We start from the raw sequence: 25940 nt of genomic DNA on the forward strand, positions 1-25940 counted from the left end.
CTTTGAGTCCCCTTATTGAGAGTATCTTAAAGGAATGGTTCCATGAAAAACTAACAGGTGTGTGTTCTGTTGGACCTGGTGCATAACGGTGTTGGTTATAAATACAGTAAAACATCTGGTCTGTTCTATTTGTCATCATTTTTGCTGTTTACTTTGTACTTTGTTCAGCTAAGTGAACCTGGAGTGGTTTGCTAGTAATAGGCTTTGGTGTTCTGACTCTGTGCTCATCATATTTTTTTTACATGTTTTCATTCAGATTCAAGTGGTAAGTGTTCATTCAATTTGAAACTTTGTCACTGAGAAACACTTTTTACTTACATGTTCATTTAGACGATTTCAAGTATTTTCGAGACTAAATTTCAGCAGTGTGCTTCCTTTCTGTCTTCTGATACAGAAGTAGATTTTTATCTGTTTGCAGGAACAGTGGCTCCTTTGTCCTCACTGGCAGGAGCTTGCTTTGCTCATTTTGGTGTGGATGTGCATGATGTGATGGTTGTTGTGACCCTGGGGCCCAGAGAGCAGCCTGAAAGCTTTGGTGGCTCTTTAATTGTACATCTTTAACCTCAGGGCAAGTTCTCTCACCACCTCAGTGTTCAGAGGAGAGCAAAGCAAATGTAAGTGAGGAAAATGAGGTGTAGGCCACAGCTTGAGGGGAGGATGAAGTAACCTCAGCTGTCTGTGTGGCTTGGGAGGGAGGGCTGCTTCAGCTCTCTGTAAGTGGGGGGTTGAAGTCCTGGCTGTTGCCTCCATCTTTCCCTTGGCCTTCTGGGTAGTCTTTCTCACTACTCCAAGCAATCCTGCCTACTGTTTTCCTTCCATCTGTATTTAAGTGCTCACAGTGTCAGCGGGTAAGGTTTTCTACTGTTTGGTCCTTTGCTAACCTAGAACTGATTAATACGGGAGCATCATCTGGAGGATTTCAGCACAACCTAGAACTGGCACCATTACTTTTTTTTTTCTTTTTGTGAAAGATGTTTTGGAGAAGTTTGCAGGAATTTAAGATCACTTTAAATCAAACTATATTGATTCCCTTTCTCCTCCCTTCAAGGCTAAAAGATCCCCTGCTCCCCACACCCTAAGTATTGCTCTTTGCTATATAACTGCCTTCTTGTTTTCTGTTTTTGGTTCCTACAGTCTAAGTGGTTAAAAGGAAGAACCCTATAGGAAAAGATCAGCTCTCTTCCCCACTTCCTATTAGTTTGTCCTGTTTACAGCTTCTCCAAATGGGAGGGACTAGGCCCCACATTTTAGCGAGCTCACTTGTTAGGTTTTGCTCCCTCTGTCTTCAGCTTCAGTCAGCCTGCCTTTTTTTCCCCCCTGTACAAACAGACGAAGATGCTGATGCTATTCTAAACTGGGAAATGAAATGCAAAACCAACGTTAATGTAACATTATGGTTGAGATTAAATGCACCAAAATCAGGAAATTCAAAGTTATGCTTCCCCCAGCAACTGTAACTCAGCCTTCTCTGGCATGTGCCGTATTTTGTGAGTGTGGATGGTGTTATATGTTAAGACATTAAAGTTAACACCATAAGTTGAGCACAAAATGCTTGAGGGGGCTGAGTTATGACGACCATGTGAGCTGTAAGTGTTCTTGCGCAGGCTCCTGACTCTTACAATAATTTTTTTCCTGCCCATCAGACCAATTATTGCTTTTCTTTTCAGTTATATCTGCTTTAACACATCTCTTCCAGGGTCACTATGAGTGAATTTCACTATTGGTGGCCAGTAATTGTAGGAAGAATGGGGTGGTCCACTAGACCCTTTTGTCCTTTTGTCACTGCTTCCATAAAAGTGGCACACACACACACACCCACCCCCGTCAGGCTGTTGTTTCCTTGTGGTTCCCTCTAGGGATGGGCCTCATCCTGACTCCCCGTGGCTCCTCACTAGTGTTCCCTGAATAGGAACAACCTTCACTGTGTCTGGAACGCCATGTGAAAGCCAAGGGGCCCCTTTTTAGTCAGAGCAGACATAGCAGTGCACAAGTAAAATATACATTTCAGGAATGAAGCTCTGATGCATGGTGGAGCTCCGTGTGTGTTTGGCACAGCAGGGACAAGATCGAAGTGGGTTTATTTGCTCTATTCAAATTGCTTCTCTACCTTCCCCAGGGTTTATACCTTTAAGCTGCCATGATGTGTAGTTAGGCTGTGGAGTTGCCTGGGGGTGGAGCCAGGAATTTTCCTTGGAGAGCACTGGGTCATTGGTAACAAAATCACCACGTAATTTAGTGCAAATCAGGAAACATCCCCCCTAGCCTCTTATTAGCCTGGTAGTCTCCCCAGGGCCGAGACAGCTGTTGGAATGCAGGTTTGTCAGGCACTGGGCTAAGTTTGGTGGTAGGAAAGAGCTCCAAAGAATAGGAGCCTTGATACATGGTGAATGAAATCAGGGTTGGTAAATAACAGTGACGCTGAGCTGCCTTTTAGAGTTTTTGTTGGATGTGACAGATCCAACTAAGTCAGCAAAGGAATGGGGAGGCGCTCATTTTAACCTCCTTGGAGGCAATGAAAAAGCCTCTTTTTCCTCTTTGGATAGCAACTGCTAGAATGAGACCTAGAGCCTACCCTCAAGGAGCTCAGAGTCTAGGAGAGTACATGTATGTCAGGAAAGCATGGCGTCGTGGGGGACAACGGATGGGAGCCATCTGCATACTCATAATGTGCAGGAGGGGCAAACAGGCTTCCTGTTCTGAGAAATTTAGGAGACCAGAGACATATGGAGGCCTGAGCCCTAACAACTGTTATAGCAGGGATTTAAAACAAAACAAAACAAAAAACCCTGAGGGTTTTACAGAGGAAAATTGAGTAGATTGACTTAGTTCTGGGTCGGGGTGGGGGTCTGGTTTTTGGGCTAATTTGCCAGAGTGTTCAAAAGGTGTGAAAAGAGGTGCCAAGTCCAGTGACTAGTTCACTATGTGAGTTCACTAGTTCACAAATCGGGTTATTTGTATCAGTGACATATTACTTCTCACGTTCAAGTTAGAAGATCCTATTGGGATGCCTGTGAGAGCGTGAAGTGTGGAAGAGGTTTAGGAATATGAACCAGTAAGGTCTGGGCACAAAGGCTAGGGTCAACAACCCTATATAATTTTTATATATAAGAATTTTTGTTGAATGTGACAAAATCAACTAAGTCAGCAGGGAATGGTGGTGAGGTGGTGGGAGCTCAGGCTGAGGCTCCAGGCACTGTCGGGGAGGCTAAGCTGGTATGTCAGCTGTCACTGAAGGTGGCAGTTGGGTGGAATGCTAGATCTCAAGGGAAAGGCAGTGTCTGGAGACTGACAGAACATCTTTTCACTTCAAATTCTGGGGATTTGGATTTGGATCTGCTAGGACACACCTTAAACAGACCAGGGAGGTTTAGGCACTTCAGGAATTAATAAGTTAACAGGAAAATGGTTAATTGGTTAACAATGAGAGGATTGTGAAAGAATGTAATGAAGAGGCCGGGGAGCCAGGATGACTAGAAGACTGGCAGGCAGAAGGAGAAAGGGGGTCGAGAGTGTCAGCTAGGGGACTGTTGAGAGTGAGTGTGTAGGCTTCTCATCCCCTTGCTCTGTCCTGTCCTGTTTTTCTTCTCCCCTGTATTGATTACATTTCTTCTCCAGACTCATCTCCGTGATTTGACATGAGGAAAGTCATACTAGGAGATGCTTTCTCCATTACTGTGTCTTGTTGGGAAAAAGGATCTGCATCATTTTGATTAAGATGCCATTGGGATGATTATTTTTTATCCTCTTATCCTGAGTGTCCACAGTACTAAAAAGCCCCCCACAACATTACATTTATGTGATGAGTTCTGAGCTTCAGCTGTAAAAATTGAGCCATAGCCTAAAAGCTGTGACAAGAGTGTTCCTAGATTGACATTAGTGCTTTCCCTCCCCCAAGCCTGGCAGCCTACAGCAAAATGGCGACCAGGCACTGAGAAAATAGAAAAGAGTCTCTGTAGGGAGAGACAAACTTCAGGGAATCTTTGGTAGTGAAGAAGAGGTTCCTTGAAATAGTCCGCTATGTGTCCAGTTCTCAGGTGATAGAGTTGCTCAATGGGAGGCGTGCGTATTTTGACTAGCAGAACAGCAGCACCATGACATGGGTAGCTCTGCTTTTCTTCTGAGGGCTGTGGGTTAGTGTCTAGTCCTGGGGAACTGTTCCACCCAAGCGTTCATCTGAGGGCTAAATTATAGCAGGGACTTTTATTTGGAAATGCCCATACTATTACAGGTAAAGAGTCCATAGTACAAGCTGAACATAGTAACATAAAACTTTAATCCTAGCACTCAAGAGGCAGAGGCAGGCAGATCTCTGTGAGTTTGAGGCCAGCCGGTCTAGAGCTTCCAGGACAGTGATAGCTACACAGTGAAACCCTATCTCAAAAAAATGAAGTAAAATAAAAACAAAAAGTCCATAGTGCAGTGTGCATGGGGAGGTTGACAGCAAAGTTTGTAAATCAGAAATGAAGTTTAATGTATTGTGGAATGAAAGGACAAAGCAGAGTGAACAACTCCAGTCCTTGGGAACAAAAGAAAGATGACCAAGGGTCTAAAAGTAGATGTGGAGAAACTATTAAGTACATTACTTAGGAGGGGTGTCAGTGGGCTGGGTTAAGGTGGTTATGGTAGAAATGGAGAAGTTACTGTTACAGCCTTTACGTGTGCTGGGTAAGACACAAGCCTGAGAACCATGCTCTTTCATAGCTCCCAGCTCCATTGAATTCTAGTTCCCTGGGGACTAAGTGAATTGGTAAGAAACGGAGTATTTAATCTTAGGTGTCATAATTGAGTTAAAAATCCACACCAAGGAGAACATGCAGGGACAACAGTTACAGATAAGTTCCTCTGAAGTGAGGTAGATAGCTGTCCCTCTGAGATATATTTGAGGCACTGTTTGTCAATGAACTAGAAACGGTAGCTAGTAATGATAACTGGCAAGAACGCTGGGAATCCTGCTCCCCAAAATCATTGTAACACTTAGAACTCTGACTCGAGCTCATTCCTTCTTAGTTCAGGGACAAGTTTTGTTTATTCTCAGGGATATTCACCGAGCACCAGCAGCATTGAAAGGGCAACTGGTCAACTGAAAGGGATTGATGTAGTGGCAGGCAAGGGTCATTTGGGCAAAGTCTTTCCCTGGGAAAGTAATGTAGTTCGTGGTCTGAGAACCAGCAGCATCGCCACCACCTGTGGGCTTGTTGGAAATGGTGTCTGCATTTTGACAGATCTTCAGACAGTTCTGTCCAAGAAGGCCAAAGTAGTCTGGGCTAAAGGTTTTCAAACTTCAGTGAGGGTCAGAATCAGTTGGGTGACTGCTTAAAGCCAGAATTGCTTGCCTCGTCATCAGAGCTTTGGGTTCACCAAATATATGGTGAAAGGTAGAAATCTGCTTTGCTCTTCTAAATTGGTGGTTCTGAACCTATGGGTTGCAGCCACTTTGGCGAGTGTGGGGGCTGTGTGTCAAACGACCCTTTTACAAGGATCACCTGAGACCATCAGAAAACACAGGTATTTACATACAGTTCATAACAGCAGCAAAATTACAGTTATGAAACAGCAATGAAAATAATCTTGTGCCTGGGGGGGTCACCACAACATGAGGAATTATATTAAAGGATCCCAGCATTGGGAAGGTTGAGAGCCACTACTCTGAATCATTTTGTTTCCCTTGAAGAAATAACAGAAAAAGCCACAACTCTTAACAAAACTAGATGGAGAGCAGAGCAAGAGGGAGAACAGCATACTGCTGTAGGGTAGTGAAACTGACTCTTTGCAAGGCACAGTGAAGTCAGTTTTTCAGTGCTGGGGCTTGAATACAGGGCCTCAGCTAGATGAGTGCTCCACCACCGAGCTACATTGCTAACCCAGAAATTTGCACTTTTAACAAGTTCCCAAGTGATGGATGTTATCTGGGGTGCTAGGGAGTAATTGCCTATATCTTAGGGAGATGTAACTTCATCACCTATCCAGGGAGAAAGGATTCAGGGCATGATGGGCAATATGTCAGCCTTTGTTTTGCTTGCTAGTTGTCTTAAGTTTTTAGGTATGTTGTGCTAGTACAACTGCACCCTGTCACATGTGGGCAGAGAGCAGGGAACCCCATGAGCTAGCTACTCCTTAGAAGATGAAGTCGTTTAGGCAGACATTACTGGTGCCTGGGGCTATGGACAGATTTACTGAGCCAAGTTACCTAAGTGGGCCTGGTTCTGCCTCAGTTGCCTGTTGCCCTTTCCTTTCTTCACCCCCAGCTTGTGAGTCTTTAGGGAAATTTATGACTGATGGGAAAAAGTGGTCTTTGTCCAACAAAACTCTAATATATCTTGCAAGTTACATGACCTCCCTCCCGCCCCCCAGTTTATCAGACTAACTGAACAGGATTTGGCTGCATGTGTTCAGGTCCCAAAGTGAGGACTCTGGGCCTCTAGAATGAAGAGAGCTGAGGCAGAGGCTGTTCTGCCCAGGGGCATGATAGCATAATGGCCGAGAGCATGGGCTTCAGAACTGGCTGGACTGTCAGGCTTGAGTTTTGTTTCCACCACCAGTGAACAGCGTGACCTGGGCTAAGTGACTCTCACCCCTTGTACTTCAGTTGTTTATTGAACAAGTGCAATTAGTAATAGCTCTGGGTTTATAGGACTTGTGGGAGGATACAGTGAACTAAACATACATGGGACTGCTCCAGACAGTGCATATCATGTAATGACTGTATAGGTCAGCACTTAGTAGAATCAGTTCTAGTATCTGTATAGGAGTATAACAAGGGACTGGGAGGCCAGCCTTACTTCTCTGGTTCATGGAGAGTCTTCAGGCCTTCTATTCAAGCAGTGGATAGAGGCAGGCCTCTACCTAGAGACATCTCCCCATGTGCACACACCCACACTGAAATGGTAAGTGGAGATTGGCTGTTTGCATGACAAACTTAAAACTACCTTAAAGGAACTCCTCCTTTACATAACCTGAGATTGGTTTTTATTAATTACACAACAGACATACGTATGTATGTATGTGGCTTCAAAGAAGTGTTTGTGTTGTTTGCTGCCCTAACTTTTAACTTCACAAGGCCCTAATACTTGAAGTTATTCAAAGTATATAAAAATATTCAAACTAAGGCTGTTTCCGAGTTGTGTGCGTATGTAGAGAGACACAGGTGTGTGTACTCCAGGGTAAGGATGTGTTTGTTAATACCTTTAATCTCCTTTACTCACTGATACTGTGGGTTCGTTTTTGTTTTTTGATTTAAGATTTTAGTAAAGGTAAATTATAACTCACTCTGTTCTCCCACTCCCTAAAGAATAGTAGTTTCTACTTTCAGCCTTGTTTCTACATTTTACTGGCTCTGGGGGCTCTGTGGAGATGGGTGAAGGGGGCATGGAGGTGAAAATCAGCCTTTTAAAGCTCTGGGTTTTTCCCCTTCCTTGTCCTGAAACTCTGAGCATCAGCTCTCATCTGTCAAAGTGTAAATCAGCAATTAAAACCCAAACAGCCAAATGCCAAAGATGACCCGGAGCACAAAGCAACTGACAAACAAGTCTGGACAAATCGACGGGTAATTTATAAGCTTTGCCCTAAAATCTAATTATTTGGCAATTCGAATTTGCAGCCAGCCAGGGCTCGGCAATAAATTTAACCCGCCATAAATTATTTAGGAGCAGGCTGTGGTGTAAATCAAAACCACGAGTGTTTGTTTAAGAAATAAGCTCCTTGTGCATAAATGCCCCCCCCCAACTGTTAAGCAAATCGTGCCCAGTGTAGCCCTCGCTTCTCCCAGCCTTCTTTCCAATGACCAGGAGGCTCCCCCCCCTTTTTATTCTCTTGAGAATGGGTTGGTTACCTTTATATCAGACTTCATTCAGATTTGGCTAAGCCCCATGTTTGCCGTTCATGGTTAGATCGCCTTTGGGTTTTATCAGTAAGGGGATAGAAGGAAGGGATAGATTACTTTTACTATCGCTAAATTAAGGAAATGCCTGTTTGTTCTTCTTAGATTAATTTGGGCAAGGCATGAAAATGATCTTTTCAGTCCCTTATTTCAGATGGAACCGTAGAAATATCAGCTCAGGCAGAGAAGAATTTGTGCTTTGGGAAAACGGACTGGACTACTACTGTATTAACCCTTGTCACCAATTCCAGCAGTCAGCTGAGCCCTTTCTGCTTAATGTCTTTTGTTGTTGCCTTCCTGTCTTCCCCGTGTAACCTAATCTCTATGGATAATTTAGTTGAAGAAAGTTTTCATACCCTAAAAACAAACCCTGCAGATGTCTTTCCTATAATCTTCAATAGTGGGCATGAACTTTCACTTGAGACGCAGTGCAGTTTTGTCTTCAGTTTATTAAGGGACACACTGGTGTTCATAGTTGATCAGTTTTAAATCAGGTGGTCCCAAAGCCTGTGTTCCAGCTCACTTATATAGGTAAAAGCAATGAACATTTGCTTGGTGCTTCCTTTTTGTTTTCTCTCCCTTCAGTGAAAAAAATTGCAGTTAGTGTTTTCCAGAGACAGAGAGAGAGAGAGAGAGAGAGAGAGAGAGAGAGAGAGAGAGAGAAATGCAGCCACTTTAGAAACTCGGGTCCTTTGAACAAGTCAGATTCTGAGGGTTTTGTCCTTAGGTGTCAGCTGTGGCCCGTTTCCAGCCACCATCAGCAGGTCAGCTGGATTATTTCACTCTGCCCTCAGACAGCGGGATGGAGTAGGCACTTTGTGAATGGTGTAGGATAACTACCTGTTCAGTTGTGGCACTGACAGTCCCATGTTCTAAAGACCACTGGTCCTAGGCATACTAGACAGTTTGGGTAAATCTGGGGTTAAATGGTTGGTATCAGTCGAGGATGGAAACTGTTTAGAGACGTAAGAATGGATGAAGCCAGTAGACACTGCTTTGGAGTGCTGTGTCTGGGCTTGAACCTGACTCCACCGCCTCCATTGTCGTTTTAGGCAGATCACTTCCCAGGTCCTCTGGAAAATCCCAGAAAGCAGAGTGTTTCCTGCTTGACAGATACTGGCTCTGTCTCATACTTGTTAGCCCCTTCCTGTCTGGACGCAGATAATGTTGAGAAAGGGAGGACCAAGTGCCAGGACAAGAGCCAGGTGCCAGAGACACTGACTGAAGGCTCACGTTCCTTGCCTTCCTGAACTCAGCCTTGTGCCATCTCTCTGGCTACAGCATGGAAGAGGCGCTTTAGGAATGTTTCTCTAGGACTTCTGCTTGGGCACCCACACATGCTCCTTTTGGGACATTGAGGGGAGAGTATACTGAGTCCCTACAGAACAGCCAGTCCCCCTTCCTTTTGGAAGTCCCAGCTCCATCTCTTACTAGGAGCATGGTTGCTAGTGACCATAACATCTTTAGACCTTAATTTATTGTGAAATAGCAACAGTATGATTTCCACCTAATAAGTTGTTTAGAGGCTTGAGATCATTTCTGCTAGCACTTAGCAGAGAATCTTCCATAGAGGAAACAAGAAGTGGAGGGAACAGGATAGTTCCATTCTCCACATGGAAGAGGGTATTGGAGACCATCTCCTTTGTTCCTTTCCCCAGTCTTGAGCATGCTAGGGAGAGGTCCACATTTCACTGCTGTGCCTGTGCTTGGGCTCTGCTGGCTAAATAGTAGGTGCTTAACAGTATTGACTTATGATCTGATGATGGTATTGATGGCATGACCTATCTTCCAGGATTAGTAAACATAAAATAAGAAAATGAATGGAAAAGACAAAAGCCTAACACTTGATAATGTCCCTCCACTGTTCACTGTTTGCTCAGGTGTCGTTTGTTTCTCCTTACTAACTAGTCAAGCACTTCTCCAAGGCACAAATTACTTACCTCTTAAGTCCCACTTTGTCTAACACAGTAGCCCCCCTAGAAGATTAATTGAATGTGAATGGCATAGGAAAACAAAGGAATTATGGGGCTATTCTTAAGAGCCAGAAGGAGGACTTATAAATACAGACTGGGTCTTCTTTCCTCTAGGACAGAAGCTCTCATCATTTCCTGAAAGAAAGATAAAACAAACAACTCTCTTCTTTCTGGGAGAATAATGAAATTGGGCAAAGGGAAAGGAAGAGGGGCAGGGATAGTGCTGTTATGATCTAAGAGCAGCTAGAGTAGAAGCTAGCACCTGGGCACATCTTCACAGACCCTTGGGTTGGAGTTGATACCATCTGCTGTCTTTGTGCTTTAACAGTCAAGAAAATATTTGGCATGGCTTAGGCACACCTGATACGTAGCTATGCCATTGTGCAGCATAGGGCTCCTCTGTATGGGCTGGTGCTGCGGGGCGTGGGCTTGCTGAATAGTATGGGAAGGAGGGGAGTATCTAGTGAGGTCTTTCTGCTCTGATCCCTCAGACTGTCTTCTTTTGTAAATTTTATTTGTAATTATGTGCGAGTATGTCTGGGTATATAGATGTAAGTCCAGGCGCCCTGGTAGGTTAGAGGCTTTGGATCCCCTGGAGTTAGTTACAGGTGAAGGTGAACCACCTGACATTGGTGCTGAGAACCAAACTCAGGTTCTTTGCAAGAGCAGCATATGCTTTTAACAACTGAGTCATCTCTCTAGCTCCATTTAAAACTTACTTTTTAAAAAGATTTTGAAAGAGTATTCTGTCACAAGCTCTTCTTTGCACTTCAGTGATTCAAATGAATAGGTCATGTGCAGTCATGTGGTTATAGCTCCTGATGCTGCTGAGGAAAGACTCCAGAGGAGCCATGTTGTGTATCTCCTCTTGTGAATCCCCCTTTATTTTTGAGGACTACTCCTGGCTGATGGACCGACACTCTGTGTCCTGAGTGTCTGAGACATTTTCTTTCTTTCTTTTCTTTTCCCCCGTGGAGCTGAGACAGGTCTCAGGAGGGTGTCACTGAATTTGGTCTCTAGCTCCATGTCCCTGTGAGTGAAGGAACTGACAGCAGGAGAGTTTGAATGCTGAGCTGCAGAGCCTGCTGAGAAAGCTTATTCAGTTCTGGTCAGAGCAAGAGCTGAAGCACATTGTGTTTTACAATACTAATGAAATTCCAGATCTGTAATAGCATTTCAGATATCTAAAACAAACCGTGTGCTTGTAAAAAAGTGGAAAGAGATCAACTTTAAGCCATACATTCTTGGTAATAGAGGTTTTCCCCCCTATTTATGTTTGATAGATATTTTTGTTTCCAGAGGAATGTCAACTCCTAATTTCATAATGTATCACAGGCTTAAGAAAATTGAATTTAATAAAAGCCAAAGATGAATGGCATCCTTAAAGGTCCCAACACTTGTCTTTATTAAGCAGGACAAACTGCAGGTCTCCAAACACTGTTTCTTTCCAAATGAAAGTTTAAATGAAAAGTACAGTTGTGTCACAGGTTAAATCTCATTGCGGGCCTAGCTAACATTGTTAGTGAGGGGCCGACTCTCTCTGTTTTCTTAGATAACTAGGGCAGCCAAACTCACCAGGCTGTGGAGCTCTTTCTATTGGGGGAGTATTTCTCCTGCTAAGCAGGAGAAGGAGGATTTACTACAAATTCAGAGGTCACAGAGGGCCTGACTCATGAGCCACAGCTCAGAGCTGACTCTTGGGAATCGTGGATATGTGAATTTTTAGGAACAGCAGTATGTATGGTGTATGTACTCAACTTAGTTTCTGGGGCAAAGCTCCCCTCTGCTTGGCCTGGTTTGTGGTCCTTTGTGGGAACAAAGGCCTAGCCAATTGGAGAATGAACCCTTCACTCCGCTGGGAGAAGTGTCTCTCATCTGTCCTAAGCAGCAGTTCAGGCCTTTTTGCCCTTGCCTTGCATCCATCAAGCTCTTCCTGTGTCTTGGTAATAAGCTCCCTTCGGTTTCTTCATCTCTGGGACTCAGCCCAGGGGACTAGGCAAGCTCCCTTCAGCTTCCCCATCTTTGGGCATCAGCCTAGGGCAATGGTTTACAACCTCTGGGTCATGACCCCTGGGGTCTAACGACTCTTTCACAGAGGTAGCCTAAGACCATTGGAAAACACAGATATTTACATTATGATTTGTAACAGTAGCAAAATTACAGTTATGAAGTAGAATGTAAATAATTTTGTGGTTGGGGGTCACTCCAACATGAGGAACTGTATTAAAGGGTCACAGCATTAGGCAAGTTGAGGACCACTGACCTAGGGGAACTAGGCAGTCAGGACCTTTAAATTTTTCTGTTATGAAATCTAACTGCCTTGATTTGTTTTTCAGCCTTACTGTTACGTTTTGAGTTGAAATAAATACTGAAAATAAAATAAGTCCAGCCAGGCATTGCTGGCATACACCTTTGATCCCAGCAAGATGTCTGAGTTCGAGGCCAGCCTGGTCCACGGAATTAGTTACAGGATAGCCCGGGTTACACAGAAGACCATAATATTAGTGAATCTATTTCTCAAGGATGGTAGTTGTATTTTTTGGGACGTGCAGGCAATTGACAACTTTCTGTTTTCCCACCCACTGATTACCTGAGTGGGGTCGGTACTCAGCAGTGGTGAATTCTGTATTGTGTCTCCAGACAGTCTCTGCAGAGAACTAGTTTGCCTTGGTTTTGATGATGCCAGAAGGATGTTCTCTGGAATGAGGGTTCTGGGGTAGGTATGCCCCTGGAGCTGATGGTTGGGGCCCTTGTATGGGCAAAACTCCTTTCTTGTCTCTGCAGTGGAAGCTTTTTCACATGCTAATTTTACTTGGAAGATTTTGCTTTTATTTATTTTTTTTATTATTTCCTATTTGTCTCTTCCAGATGTTTTCAGGGCAGTTTTTTTTGTGTGTGGGTGTTGTAAACTAATTCCATTCATGTTTTAAAAATTTATGAAAGCGCTAATAAAAATGTCAAAGTGGTAAAAATGTTAGCTTTTCCTCTGCTTTGATTAAATTTTGCAAACTGTTTTTGAATATTAAAAAGCAATATATTTTTTTATTCTCTCCCCTTGGTTTCCCTCTTCTTTCTGGTGCGCGTGCTCTCTCCTGCCCTCTTCCCCCCTCCGGAGCATCCCTCCCTTTCCAGGAAGGATGTATGAGGCGTGCTGCACAGCCAGCGTTCTGCAAGCCTGTTTGCACACCAGGACCTTGGTGCTGTGCATCTCTATTAAATAACGGAGACAAATTAATCTTAGAGACACCAAACAAATTGTCACTCCTCCTCCTTCTCTTCCATTACCTTCCAGCGGACTAGGAAGGGCTTGCTAAGCGGTTGGGCGGGTAGGGGCAGGCAAAGGGGAGTGTGCAGAGCTTGAAGGAAAGGTGGGAGACATGGCCTCTGTTCACTTGTGTTCTTTTTTCTCCTTCTCTCTGATAGCCCCTTTGGCTTTATTTGGGGGGCTTGTTATCTTTTTTGTTCCTCAAAAACTAATGAAGACACCCCTCACACACACACACCCCAGCAATGTTTAAGCTTCATACAAGAAAATCTGTGTCTGTTCTGGTGGCTGCTTACTTACCTTTTAGAACAGCAGCCTGGGCAAGAGAGGGAAGGCCTTTCTTTCTCTTAGAGGCTCAAATGGTGGGCTCCTGTCAGGAAAACTGGTAGGCAGATTATAGTACTGTCTTACTTCCTAAAAACCGTGGGGAGGCTGGTTGACATGCCCTCGTAGTGCTCGGTGTGGGCTGCAGGAGGAATGAGCTGTTCTTCCTTGGTCTGCCATAGTTATTTGAAATGTTGATCGTAAGAATGACTTACCTTCTCTTCTGTCTCTTTGCATTCTAGGAAATCATTGAGTTCCCCATCCTGAAGTTAAATGGCCGTACCATGGAAATTGAGTCTACCTTTCACATGTATGTCCAGCCTGTAGTCCACCCACAGCTTACCCCCTTCTGTACAGAGGTAAGGGTTGCTGGGAGAGGAGCTCTGGGATTGTTGGTTCATGCAGGCCACTCAGGGAAGGCTAGATCAGACCAGCGGTTAAGGCAAAAACCCAGCAATGGTTTCTTTAGTCTGTGACTACTTGAGTACATGTCCCCAGGGATTGCAGTGATACCGTTTACCCCAGACTTTCCAACATTTCCCTTTCTTCTTGTCCCCAACATTCCTGGCAACTCAACCTTGGAGTGAATCTCTGAGTAGTATGGGACTCAGGCTCTTTCCTGTTCCATTTTCAGTAGGGCCTGTTGGGAAGCATGAGGATTTCAGCCACATTCTTATACTCAGGCGTTCTGACTTCCTAAGATGGTGATGTTGCTCTGTCCTTCTGCAAAGTAAAGCACAGCTCTCCCACCAAGGACAGAGAAGACAGGTTGGCCAAGGCTCAAGTGTCCTTGTCTAGTCTACCTTGTCTGAAGTTTAGCAGACCCCATTTTGCAGACTGCAAAAATGGAGCTGAGATTTTGATGCTTGCCTGAGGTTTAAAGAGTTCTCAGCAGAGAGAGAAGCGTGGGAGGGCCCACTCCCAGAATGATCAGAAAGAATGAGAAGCTTTCGGTGGCTACTTTCCCTGTAATGTGCCATGCCATGCATTCTGTGGTGGGATCACTGGTCAGGCATGCATGGGAGCAGAGGTGACGGAAAACATTAATTTGGAGCTGAGATGTACTGAGTCTTTGTGCCTTCATATAAAGACCCACTTTCTACGCATGAGTGAAATAGGGGAAAGAAGTACTTAGGGGATCCCAGCAGTTTTGTTGGTTTTGTGGAAGAGGCTGAGGAACGGCCTGCTAGCTGTAGTGGGCAATTCAGTGGGCCCTGAGGCTGACTAGCCCAGATACTCCGGAGCTGCTTCTGATCTCATAGCCAGTGTTTACCATCTGGCCAAGGTGGGCCTTTTATGGCACATAGCCATCTATCTGTCCAGTGTCCAGTGTCCTAAGACTTTCTTTCATTCCAGCTCATGATGTTGAAGCTTTCCCTCATTTTCTTTCTTCCCCTGGAAATTGCTCTCCCACCAGGGCGAGTGGCTAATTGGCCCCTTGCTCCCTTTTAGAAAAGTCACCTTTCAACAGCGGAAGGTTACTTCCCAACAGCCTGGAAGCCATGCCAAGCTCTCTTCTATCCGGGTACTAACAGGCCAACCTGGTTAGCTTAGTTTCGGGGAACAAATGATACGGGGATATTTAGGCTGGTATGGAGCTCTGAGGCTACATTGCCTGGTGTGAACCAGAGGCCTAGATCTTGGAGTGGTTGCTGCAAGTTCAGGAATGGCAGAAGGCTGCTGGTGCCAGCCTTTGACAAGGGTAGATGCTCCAGAACCTAGGGACGGAAGGCTCCCAGAGAGCATCCTCCATTGCAGTTTTTGGTGCAGCTTTGTGAGACTATAAGGAAAGCCTATTTTTCTTCTTAATAATTTTACCAAGAAATCCATGATTGGAGGGTGACGGGGGTGGACTTCTAGATTGGACCCAAGCAGCTTTTCTAGCAGAGTTTATTTCTCAAATACACAAGAGTTCTTAAGAACCCTAGTATGGTAAGGTACAGGGGCATGTGTCTGTAATCTCAGTACTCTTTAGTCAGAAACAGGAAGATGAGGAGTTCAGTGCTAGCCTAGATTAAATGAGACTGTCTCAGACATACAAATAAGTATACGTGATCACTCATTGTTATTCTTAAAAAAACGATTAGAGAGCTGCTGCAAACGATCCCCAGGCGGGCTGGCGGAGGGAGCCCGCCATGAGGGCGGCTACAGGAGGGCACGCTTCCTTGGCCCATGGTGGCGGCAGGTAACAGACACGTAAACACAGGAAATAGCCATAAGTATTTATTAAGGAAGGGGGAGAAAGAAAGACAGAGAAAAGAGATAAAAGGAGAGAGGAGAGATAAAAGAAGAGAGAGAGAGAGAAAACGCGTGCGCACGCTAAGGAAGCAGAAAGAGAGAGAGGTCCCAAGATGGCGATGGGCGGGTCAGAGGTTATGGGAGTGGGCGTGGCTAGGGCAGGGACCCAAGAATATCACTCATGCTTGTAATCCTTGTACCTAGGAGGCTGAGATAGGAGGCTGGGTGTTGGAGGCCAGCCTGGGTTAACCTAGTGAGTTCAAGGCTGTAATTACAAAGGTCCAGGGCTAGCTCAAAAAAACACCCAAACAAAACCTCTAACCTGTGTATGTGCATGTATGCGTGAGCACATGTTTGTACAGTGCTGGGCCACAGAGAGATGGCTTTGGCCTGAGCAGGACTGTAGCCCCACAAATGCTCATGTTGCTTAGTGAGGAGGGGCTCAGCCTCCTGAGGTACCGCCTTAGTCTATAGACATGCTGAATATGGCTTTGGTGTAGACGGGTGGATGTTCCTCTCCTGTGGCCTCTGGAATCTGTCCCAGCTTGTGAGCTTGTGCTCCAGCAGCTGGCTGGCTGTAGTCCCTGGCCATGTACAGTCTCTTGTTGTTGTCATGAGAAAAGAGAGAGAAATACCCTTTTTGCTAAATGCCAGTAAAGGGCTTTGTCTTGCACCTGTACTTATAAAGGGTGAGATTTATTGGTCTCTTTGTGTGAGAAGAAAGAGTGAGTCTGGGTATCAGATTGCAGACCAAAGACAAGTGCTTATGTAATCAACAAACCGGCTTGGTGTCGGAGGCGATTGTGTTGGAGATAAACTGTGAAAGGAGAAGGTACTGACGTGCTGTTGGCACTGAGTTTCCTGAGCTGCCTCCTGGAGTTGCTACTGTTTCAGATAAAGCCAGCTCATCCCTGGACAAAGCCCTCATGCAGGGGTAGGGGTATTGGAACCAGTAGTATGACCCGCCTGTGGTTTCTGTCTGGAGAAGTGGGAGTTAATCTGTAATTCCTCAGTGAAAGGAGCCAGAGAACACATATTAATTCTTCCCCGCACCTCTCCTACCTTAAGTGGTTAAGGCCTTTGAGCCCCCTTTAGCCTGCAAGCCCTGGTTCTCAGCTTAACAAATACTTGGCTCTGCTCTAGTACCTTTCATGGTAAGGATATGAAAGCCCTTTTGCAAACATACTAATCTAAGTAGGAATGGGTCTAAAACCACAGCAGGAAAGATTTAAGGTAGGCCTAAGATAGAACTTCCCAGTTAATTTTATCAAGTACAGGAACTGACTTTCTCAGTTTTAGCCCCCTTCATCCAGTGTACCCTGGCAGAGCTAGTAAGAGGTGGCTCATTCTTTGGGTGATGAATCTATCCCTCCAAGAACTGTCTCAGTCCCCTAAGGGCTAGGAGGCTGTGTCTAGTTCTACTATTGTTGAAGCCTTTGTCTCTGAGGCTGACTTTAGTCCCAAAGGACTTCATTGGTGAGCCACACTGCCTGGCCACCAGTGGAAAAGCTTGTCGTCTAGGAGGCATGGTGAGCACAGCTGACCTCCATGTGGGGACAGATGGGCCTGGCTTGCAGCGAGGAGTCCTGCAGCCCTCTAGTAGACGCCTGTGTGGGGGGCGGGGGGGGTGCTAAAGTTTAAATCCAAGGCTTTGAGTGTGCTAAGCAAGTGCTGTGCTGCTAGACTACTGGTGTAGTGTGTTTCTTATGCACATCTGGTTTTCCCAGGGCCTCAGTTCTTGCTCTGTGCCTTTGTCTGCACATTTAAGACTTTCTGAAGCCTCCATTGTTGAGCTTCTCTGAACTCCCGTGGGTAGAGCCAGAGAAGGGGCCTGGCACTCGATGCAGACTGGTGCTTAGACCCTGGGGCTTCCAGAAGTGAGAGTGGCTGTGGGCCTTTCCACCACAGCCTTGACCCAACCCATCCCTCTACCCTGGAAGAATTTAGTGCGAGCTAGCAAAGCTATGGTAAGCAGCTGTGGTCCCTGGTTGTCAGTCTGTCTTCTGGAAAGTGGACCTGAAGTTGAGATTGAGAGTTTCTCCCTGAGTCTTAGTCCCTGTGTGTCTGACAGAAAATGCAGAACAATTTTTTTTCTGCTCTGGGTGTTACCCGGGCTGGGCATAGGAGGGCACTGTGGTGACAAGGGCAAATTCCAAGAAGGCAGGGCTTTCATGCTCCTGTGCAGGCCCCTGCTGCTCTGGCACATAGTAGGTGCCAGGAGAATGAACAAGAGGATCACTCTGTTGTCAAAACCTCCCTCCCGTGCAGGCTGCCTCACCTCCCTCGCGCTGTAGCAGGAGACCAGTCTTTTCTACTTTTTGACTCAGGCCCTCCCTCTGCTGGGCAGTTCTCTGGTCTCTCAAGCAAGGAAAGGGTGTGGAGGTGCCAGCCGGGTGGGCATGCTGTGGGTTAAAGCCTTGCGAAACAACAGTGTAGTTAATCTTTCTAATTTATTTTCCTTTTAGACCATGGGAAGTCTGTAGGCAGCAGCTGTTACCCAATTAAAATACAGATTAATATAAAAACAGTTTCTGGAATATAAAATAGAGTGGCTGTGTCCTTACACTTCCTTAAAATACCACCTAATAATGACTTGATGAACTACAGAAACCCACCTAGAGGAACTCAGCATTCTTAAAATGAAAATTTCTTCCCTAAAAGGTGTGTATTACCATTCCATGTAAGTCACTATGAGAAAATAACCTTCCCTCTTAGAGCCAGCACTTTCTGCGAGTTGGGTATTTGGTATTCATTAAATGTAATTATAGTTTAATTGGAGTTTTAGGCCCCTTCCCCCACTTCAACAAAAAAGTTGTTTCCAAGCCAGCCCGACATACTTCTCTTTGTGAAACTAGCCAGGGACATGATGGCCTTGTGATTTCTAGCTAGTATCTGACACAGGACCTCAGGCCTCAGATACTGATAGGAAGTCTATGCCTACTCTGTGCTTGGGGGATATTTTTACTCTAGAACTAATAAAGCAAAACAAGCTTGCTTAAAGCTAGGCCTGACCTGGGCATGGCCTATACCTGTGAGTCAGTCCTTAGGCCAGAGTCTATACAATAGGCCTTTTCGTCTCTGTCTCCCCACTGCTCATAGGTGGCCTTCCAGCTTGGCTAGGTGGCGTTAAGGACTGAGGTGTGCAGATTTCTGAGAAGCTTCACTGTGTTTGGGGAAGTGCTGGATTAACAGAGGCTCAGAGAAAGGGAAGACTCAAACCCAAGTGTGCCAGGTGCCGTGAAACTTTTGTGAAGCTGGCGTCCAATGTGCCTTAAGACTAATTTGTGGAGACTCTTTGCACCTGGTGAATACAAAAGACATGTAAAATTAAAGAAAAATTCCTCCCAAATAAAAGTTTAAACAAGCATGGAGCCTGTCCTGCTGTTAGCATGGGTATGCAGGCCCATCTCAGGTGAGGCTGCTGTTGGGATGTTCATACAGCATCCTCGGACATGATCCCAAGCCCCTAGCCTGGCCCTGACCTTGAAGCAGTGAGGACCCAACCCTCACATTGGGAGGAGGAAGAGAGGGAACAGGATGGACTATTCAGCACCTTGGTTTTCTATCCAAAGACTGTTTTTCTCTCCTTACAGCTCACTGGGATCATTCAAGCCATGGTGGATGGCCAGCCAAGGCTGCAGCAAGTGCTGGAGGTAGGTTGAATGACCTTTAATTCCTGACCTCTGACCTCTTCCTGCTGCCTTTCTTTCCCTCCCCTCCAGAGAATGTAGCCGTATAATTTGACTATGATTATGGCTTGATTAGAATAACATTTGCTGTCACATCAGTGACATGCTGTTGAGAGTATTGAACCATTGATCTGTCATCTCCAGCTGTTCCCGTCAGGGTTACTGACAAGATGTCCAAGTGCTGCCAGGAGTCAGGCAGAGCCCCTCCTCGCCTGGCCTATGGCCCTGTGCAGGAGGCCTGCGCTGGGTGGGCTGGGGCAGGGGAGCTGCTTTGCAGCCTTGCGGGATTAGCCCCAGGGACTGGAGGTGTTTTTGTTTAGCTTTGGTGTTGGCTCCTTGTGGCATGTGAGCACTTCATTAACTCACCCAGAACTCCCATCGATGGCTTTTGTTTGCTGTCAGCTCCTCCAGGAGCTGCAGGCAGCTGCGTGCCCCACTGCAGCTTGCTGCAGGATGCAATGTGCCTGTCGGGTGCAGAGGCTGCACTGGGTAATGATTCCTAATCAGAATAATTACAACAATTGCCTATGTGAGGGAAATCAAATTAAAGACTTTAGAACTCTTGGCAGAGACCACACTTCTTGGGTATTCTCCTCAGGGAATTGGGAAAGGTTAAGGCACGGCTTCCTGTGCTCCAGCTTGGGGGTGGGGGAATAAGGAAGAGGCTATGCTTGGTCTCAGCCTCCCTCCTCTCAACCCCTCCAGCCTCAGGATTTTCTAAGAAGAAAGGTTCATTCCTAGCCCTGCCCTGTAGAGGAGGCAGACAGCAGCAAGCCTGTAGATTTCACTGGGTGCTTTATTTGTTTGTAAGACTCGTAAATCCAAAGCTTAGACCTTATCAGTGTTCAGGAGGAATAGCAAGGCTCATTGACATGGGAGGTGGACAGCAAAAAGGTGGAGTTATGGCATCAAAAGGGAAACATCTCCCCTTAGCCATAAATCCTGTCCCCTCAGGGAGCATTGTGCCCTGAACATCCTGGACCCATCGGGATAGAACAGGTCTCAAAGGCAAGCTCAGCTTACCTCAGTGGCAGTGGGGACTCCGCATTCCTGGAGTCTAGAGGTCCAGACATGTCGGCTCAGTTTTGGCCATGGTGAGGACACTTGCAGTAGATGGCAGAAGGGAAGGGAAGGTAACTTCTATTTGCCTCCCTGCTTTACTGTCCTTTTGAGATGTAGTCCGTTGCTGGGACTGATGGGTGCACTCGTTGCCAACAGCATCCCCAACCCCCCTTGCTCTAAGAGAGGATAGAGGAGTGACAGCATTCCTCAGGAATGTCTGTTGCTGGGGTCCTGATGGAGTGTTCTGGGTCAGCTCCAAATCAGGGTCATTAAAGTAATGGTTTGAGTTGAGGGAAGATGTGTTCAGAAGACACCTTCCTGGAGTAGGCTGCTTAGGATGTTCTCAGTCATCCACGCCTGGGACTTTTAGTTGAGAAGGGAAGATTTCCAGTGTCAACCCGATAGAGTTTCTGGAGGACAAGGACACCATACTGGTCCTATCAGTCAGTTACAGAACTAAACTGTGAATTCTTGTCCCCACCAAAGCAGCCAGCAAGATGCTCACCTGACTCATTTGTCTGGAGTAGCGCTCAGGCTGGGCTCACTACTCTGCCAGGGATGGGAGGGGCTGCCCCATGGATGGATGAGTTGTCTTATGGCTCCTATCGCTTCTCTTCATTTAGGCAGAACAGGGGAGACCAGGCCTGAGTGTCTGGGCAGACTCACAGTGAAAGATGCTCACTAAGTTTCTGCCACATGGTGGAGTGTGAGTACCTCTTGGGGCAAAGGTGGTCATGCTGGCTGAGTCCTTCTGACAGTCCTGTCCTGTCCTCCTCTCTTTACCCAGTGTGAGATGGGGTGTTAGCATCCTACCATGTGGGACACTTGAGTGTATAGAGTCAGCCCCCTAATGCAAAGTTTTAGGGATTTCAGAAGCTCTGAATTGATCTTATCTCTTCTCTGGAATGAAATCTGTCTTTTCTTTAGGCGACCTTGGGTAAAATTGTAATGGTGTGTGTCTTCACATGTGTACGTGTGTATAAGGGATTAAGCCAGATTGCTGAGGGAGACATGTGGCAGTGGAATACCCAGCCTCACTGTTTAGGAGGTTCCCAGACTGGGGAAGATTGGTAGGCAGAGATACAGATTATGAAGAGGCCTTAGAGACTGTGTGATCTACACAGTGTGTACCAGAGAGCAGCTCTCACACTCTGCGTTCTGGCCTCCCATGGAACGTGAGTGGTTTTTTAGTCTTCTTACGGGGATCTTCAGGGGCTCAAAAGTGCCAGCAGAGCTAGCCACACCTGCTAGGTGGGGTAGCCTTCCTTGGAGCAGCGCGTGCTCTCAGTTACTGCTTATCTCACAGCCCCTCTGCAGTCTGCTCTAACTGGGCTTCCAGCCTTTGCAGCACTGTACGCTTTGCTCTCACTAGACTTCCATCTGTTAATGTCCTCCGTAATCAAGTATCTGTTGTTTTGAGACAGGGTCTACTGTATAGCTTAGGCTGGTTTTTGAATTGTCTATATAGCTCAGGCTGCCTCAAACTTGCAGTCCTCAACCCTGCAGCTTCCAAACTGCTGGGATCACAGATGTGTGCCATTGTTCCTGGCAACACATTTGTATGGCTTTAAGCCCGGGTCTGGGTTTGGGATTGGGACAGTGAATGAAGCAGACACCTCCCCGCTCCTCCTTGCATTTCTCCAGTCTGCTAGGGAAGACAGACTTTAACCAACAGTCACATCTATACACAGTCATTACACCTCCTATACTGTTGCCAGGAGTGTTCCTTCTTCTTGGGCCTTCCTGCAGCAGTCTGGCCACTTTCCCATCTCCCCTTCTCTTCTCTCAGCCTCCTATCTATTGTAGGGGAAGCATTTGACACATTATCACATTTAATTCTCAGAACAACTTGGTAAGGATTGTCATCTTAGTCTGTTTTATAGGTAAAGGAAACTGGGGTTCAGTGGTGTTAAATGATTTTTAAACGACTTCAAGTTAGCAACATAATCAGGAGAAGGAAAAGCCAAGGGTTGGAACCTAGATGTGTGTTACTTTCAATTCTGTGTTTCTAACTACTGTATGATAGAGACTTAAAAAATAATCCTCCCGTGCAAGTAGAAGCCATGGTCTGATTGGCTGGACTCCCTTCCTGTGCCTGGGATCGTCTGAAAAATAGGCAATGCTTCATGAATTCTTTATGATAATTCTCTTGTTATATACCGATGCTCATGTTTGTACTCTGGTGTGAGTGCAAACAGTAAAAGCAGCTGGAGGCATGAGGAGGACTTAGGTGTGCTTAGGAAATGATTTCTTTCCCTGTATAGCACTTGAGCACAGTCCTCAAAATACTCTGCTGAATTTGAACCCTTGACTGGAAAGGGAGAAATGCAAAATAGAGCCTGTTTCTAGACTTTGAGCAACTAGAGCAGACAGCATTGCCTCACTGCTGGGAAGGTCCTTTGGAGAGAAAGGGCTCCGTCTTCACTTGATGAATAACTAGGTTCATCAGCACAGTAGGTGTGAAATAGCAGCAGAGTGCACGAGGCTATAGGTAACATCCTGCTTATGGCTTCTTTCTGCCCTTATCTTATGGCCCAGGATATCCTGTGCTTGTTGCCTTTGTGTGACAGGCAAGGAAAGACAGTCAAGTCTGAGAAGGGTGTTTGGACTGCCAGTTGGGATCCTGAGTAGCCTGCCACACGTTGAAGGGTAGAGGGCTCCCTCTCTCACCACACACAAGCTCATGATGTCTTCCCAAAGGGGTCATCCTTGAAGAACCTCTGTAGTCCAGAACCAAGCCAGGGCTTAGAGCCCAGCCCAGCTGGATGAGATTCCCATTCCTCCTCCTCTGGTAACAAGCGGCTTATCTGCGTGTCACTGTTGGGGCTATTCATAGGCTCAGAAGAAGGACAATCTCATCTGTTCTTGTGTACTTTCCAGAGGGTCGATGAGTGGATGGCGAAGGAAGGCCTCTTAGATCCAAACGTCAAGTCAATTTTTGTCACCTGCGGAGACTGGGACTTGAAAGTCATGTGAGTATGCAAAGGGCTTCTTTGCTGCAGGGCTTGGCGTCTAAGGGACCAGGCTTTGCCTTTTAGGGCTTAAATGTTCAAGCCTGCTGGGCAGCAGGGGTCTGGGCCTTTGAGGTCACCAGGTTAGAGGAAGGCTGGTAGCTGTGACTTCTAGGCATCTCTGCAACAGGGCAGGGACAAGTTAGGGCCTCCTAGGACTGCTGTTGTTGAGTCTTCTTGTCTTTGACAAGTCTTGCTGCTCTCAACAGCCCTTCTAATTGCTGGCCTGCATGTTATTGACACAGAAGGAGGGCATTAACAGAGGATTTGTGGGGAAGGGAGGATATATTTGGTGTTTCCAGACAGGGTTTCTCTGTTTAACAGCCCTGGCTGTCCTAGAACTCACTTTGTAGACCAGGCTGAGCTCAGAATCACAGAGATCTGCCTGTTTCTGCCTTTAAAGTACTGGAATTAAAGGTGTGTACTGCTACCACCAGCTGTTTTGTTTTTGTTGTTGTTGTTTGTTTTGTTTTAAATCTTTTAAACAGAAAACTATTTTACTATTTGGAGTGTTCTGAAATAAGAACTCATTCATCAATACTGTGAAGTAGGTACTGTTCACATTTCTCTTTTATAGTGAAAGATATTAAGGCACAGAGAAGTTAAGTAACTTTCCTAGGGCCACACAGCCAGGATTTAGACCCAGCAATTGGTCCTGTGATCCTTTCTCTTAGCTGTTACTATGCTGCTCTGTTATCTGCATTGTGAGACCCTGGTGGTCCTGATGGAGAGACTGCTTCTGGGAAGCTACCCAAGTCACCTCCTCTCTCTTCCTTTGTCCCCCACCCCCACTTCTCCTTTGTCTTCTGATCCTGTCCTATCTGGTTGTGGAAGACAGGACAGGCTTCTTTGCTGGGCTGACACTTGTGCTTCTTGTCTGTCCTCATGGACACCTGGCTTCCGACAGCCCCTGGGGAACCAAAGGGAGTGAGTGGGGGCACTGTTTGCTGAGGATGGGTAGAATCAATATCACTGTGTTCTTTGTGACTGAAGCAGCAGCAGGCATTCTCTCTCTCTCTCTGTCTCTCTCTCTCTCTGTCTCTCTCTCTCTCTGTCTCTCTCTCTCTCTGTCTCTCTCTCTCTGTCTCTCTCTCTCTCTCTCTGTCTCTCTCTCTGTCTCTCTCTCTCTCTCTGTCTCTCTCTCTCTCTGTCTCTCTCTCTCTGTCTCTCTCTCTCTCTCTCTCTGTCTCTCTCTCTGTCTCTCTCTCTCTGTCTCTCTCTCTCTCTCTGTCTCTCTCTGTCTCTCTCTCTCTGTCTCTCTGTCTCTCTGTCTCTCTCTCTCTCTCTCTCTCTCATTTCAGAGGGGGAGCAGTAGGTGGGGGGGGTTGTTGGTAGGAGTGAGGTATAGTGACTTAGCAACTCTTACTGCCAAATCAAATAACACATTCTCACCAGGGTCCCTTGTGTGCTTGTAGACCCTGGTTATTAAGATGAGCTTAGGCCCCCCAGGTGGGTGTCAAGCCTGCTTTTGGACCTTAGACTTGTGAGGGAATCAGGAAGAATAATCTCCAAAGCACATGGGCACACAGCACTTGAGTGTTCCACCCTTTTGGCTGTGTATAGCTACTAGCTACACACCTCTAGGTTTGCTCCAGAGAGTCTCTGTCCTCTCACACGACAGGCGAATTATACAGAGTGGGTCTGGAAGTCTGGAGGTAGATGTGAATCAGATGCATTGATTGAGGAGGCGTTGAGAGGGCCTTGATTTTTGAGATAAGATCTTGTATACAACTAACCCAGCTGGCCTTGAACTCACTACATAGGATAATTACTGATTGTCTTGCCTCTGCTTTTCAAGTTCTGGGATTATAGGAGTGTTCCACCATACCTGGTATTTGTGGTGCTGGCTACTGAACCCAGGACTTTGTGCATGCTAGGCAAACACTCTACCAACTGAGCTACACCCCAGCCTAGGAAAGCTGTTCTCATTTGTATATGTTGATTTGAAGCCTAGACAGTCTTATGTGGAGGCTCTGTAGCCCAGGAGATGCCCAACTATTCAGATGGGACAGACTCAGGCTGATATCCCAGATTCTAGGGTTCACATGGAAGATGCTTTGACCTGGTCCAGGGCCCAGTTCCTCTAGGTAGCCTCTCCAGGCAGGACTCCTACTCTTTCAGTGTTTTCCTCTCTGGTATCGTCATCCTCCCAGTACTGGTACTTCTGAATCTGCTGCTGTCTCTTGTGAATGGTGTGCACAAGCATGCATACAGACTACTTGATGTACATGGGACTAGAGACCATGTTGCTGGGCCTCCTCAGTTTGGAGTTGCTCCATGAGATGGAGAGGCAGCATCCTTGGTGTCATCCTTGGTGAGCCTCTTCTGGTCTGTAGCACAGACCTGTGCTACACTGCCATTCTGTGTCTTAATGAGAAATGATATCTGGATTGGGTTGCAGAATCCAAGTGTGTATATCATTTGGTCCTAACCACTGTCTCTGGTAGGAGGCGATGTCTCCCTTTTATAAACACAGGAAACAAACAAAGCAAAGCAGAACAC

General features: G+C 46.1%; 1 protein-coding gene across 6 annotated transcripts in view; it reads left to right on the forward strand.

The window, feature by feature from the left end:
- Positions 1-25940, forward strand: part of Eri3 (ERI1 exoribonuclease family member 3) — a 104605-nt gene that overhangs the window by 18689 nt on the left and 59976 nt on the right. For all 6 annotated transcript variants that reach the window (XM_050131902.1, XM_050131901.1, XM_050131904.1 and 3 more), the window contains exons 4-6: positions 13681-13797; positions 19270-19329; positions 23308-23399. In XM_050131902.1, the coding sequence (XP_049987859.1) occupies positions 13681-13797; positions 19270-19329; positions 23308-23399 (269 nt within the window). The remainder of the gene's footprint in view (positions 1-13680; positions 13798-19269; positions 19330-23307; positions 23400-25940) is intronic.

The sequence above is a fragment of the Alexandromys fortis genome, unplaced genomic scaffold (assembly GCF_014885135.2).
Source record: "Alexandromys fortis isolate MF-2015 unplaced genomic scaffold, M_Fortis_MF-2015_v1.1 scaffold_302, whole genome shotgun sequence".
NCBI classification, from domain to species: Eukaryota; Metazoa; Chordata; class Mammalia; order Rodentia; family Cricetidae; genus Alexandromys; species Alexandromys fortis.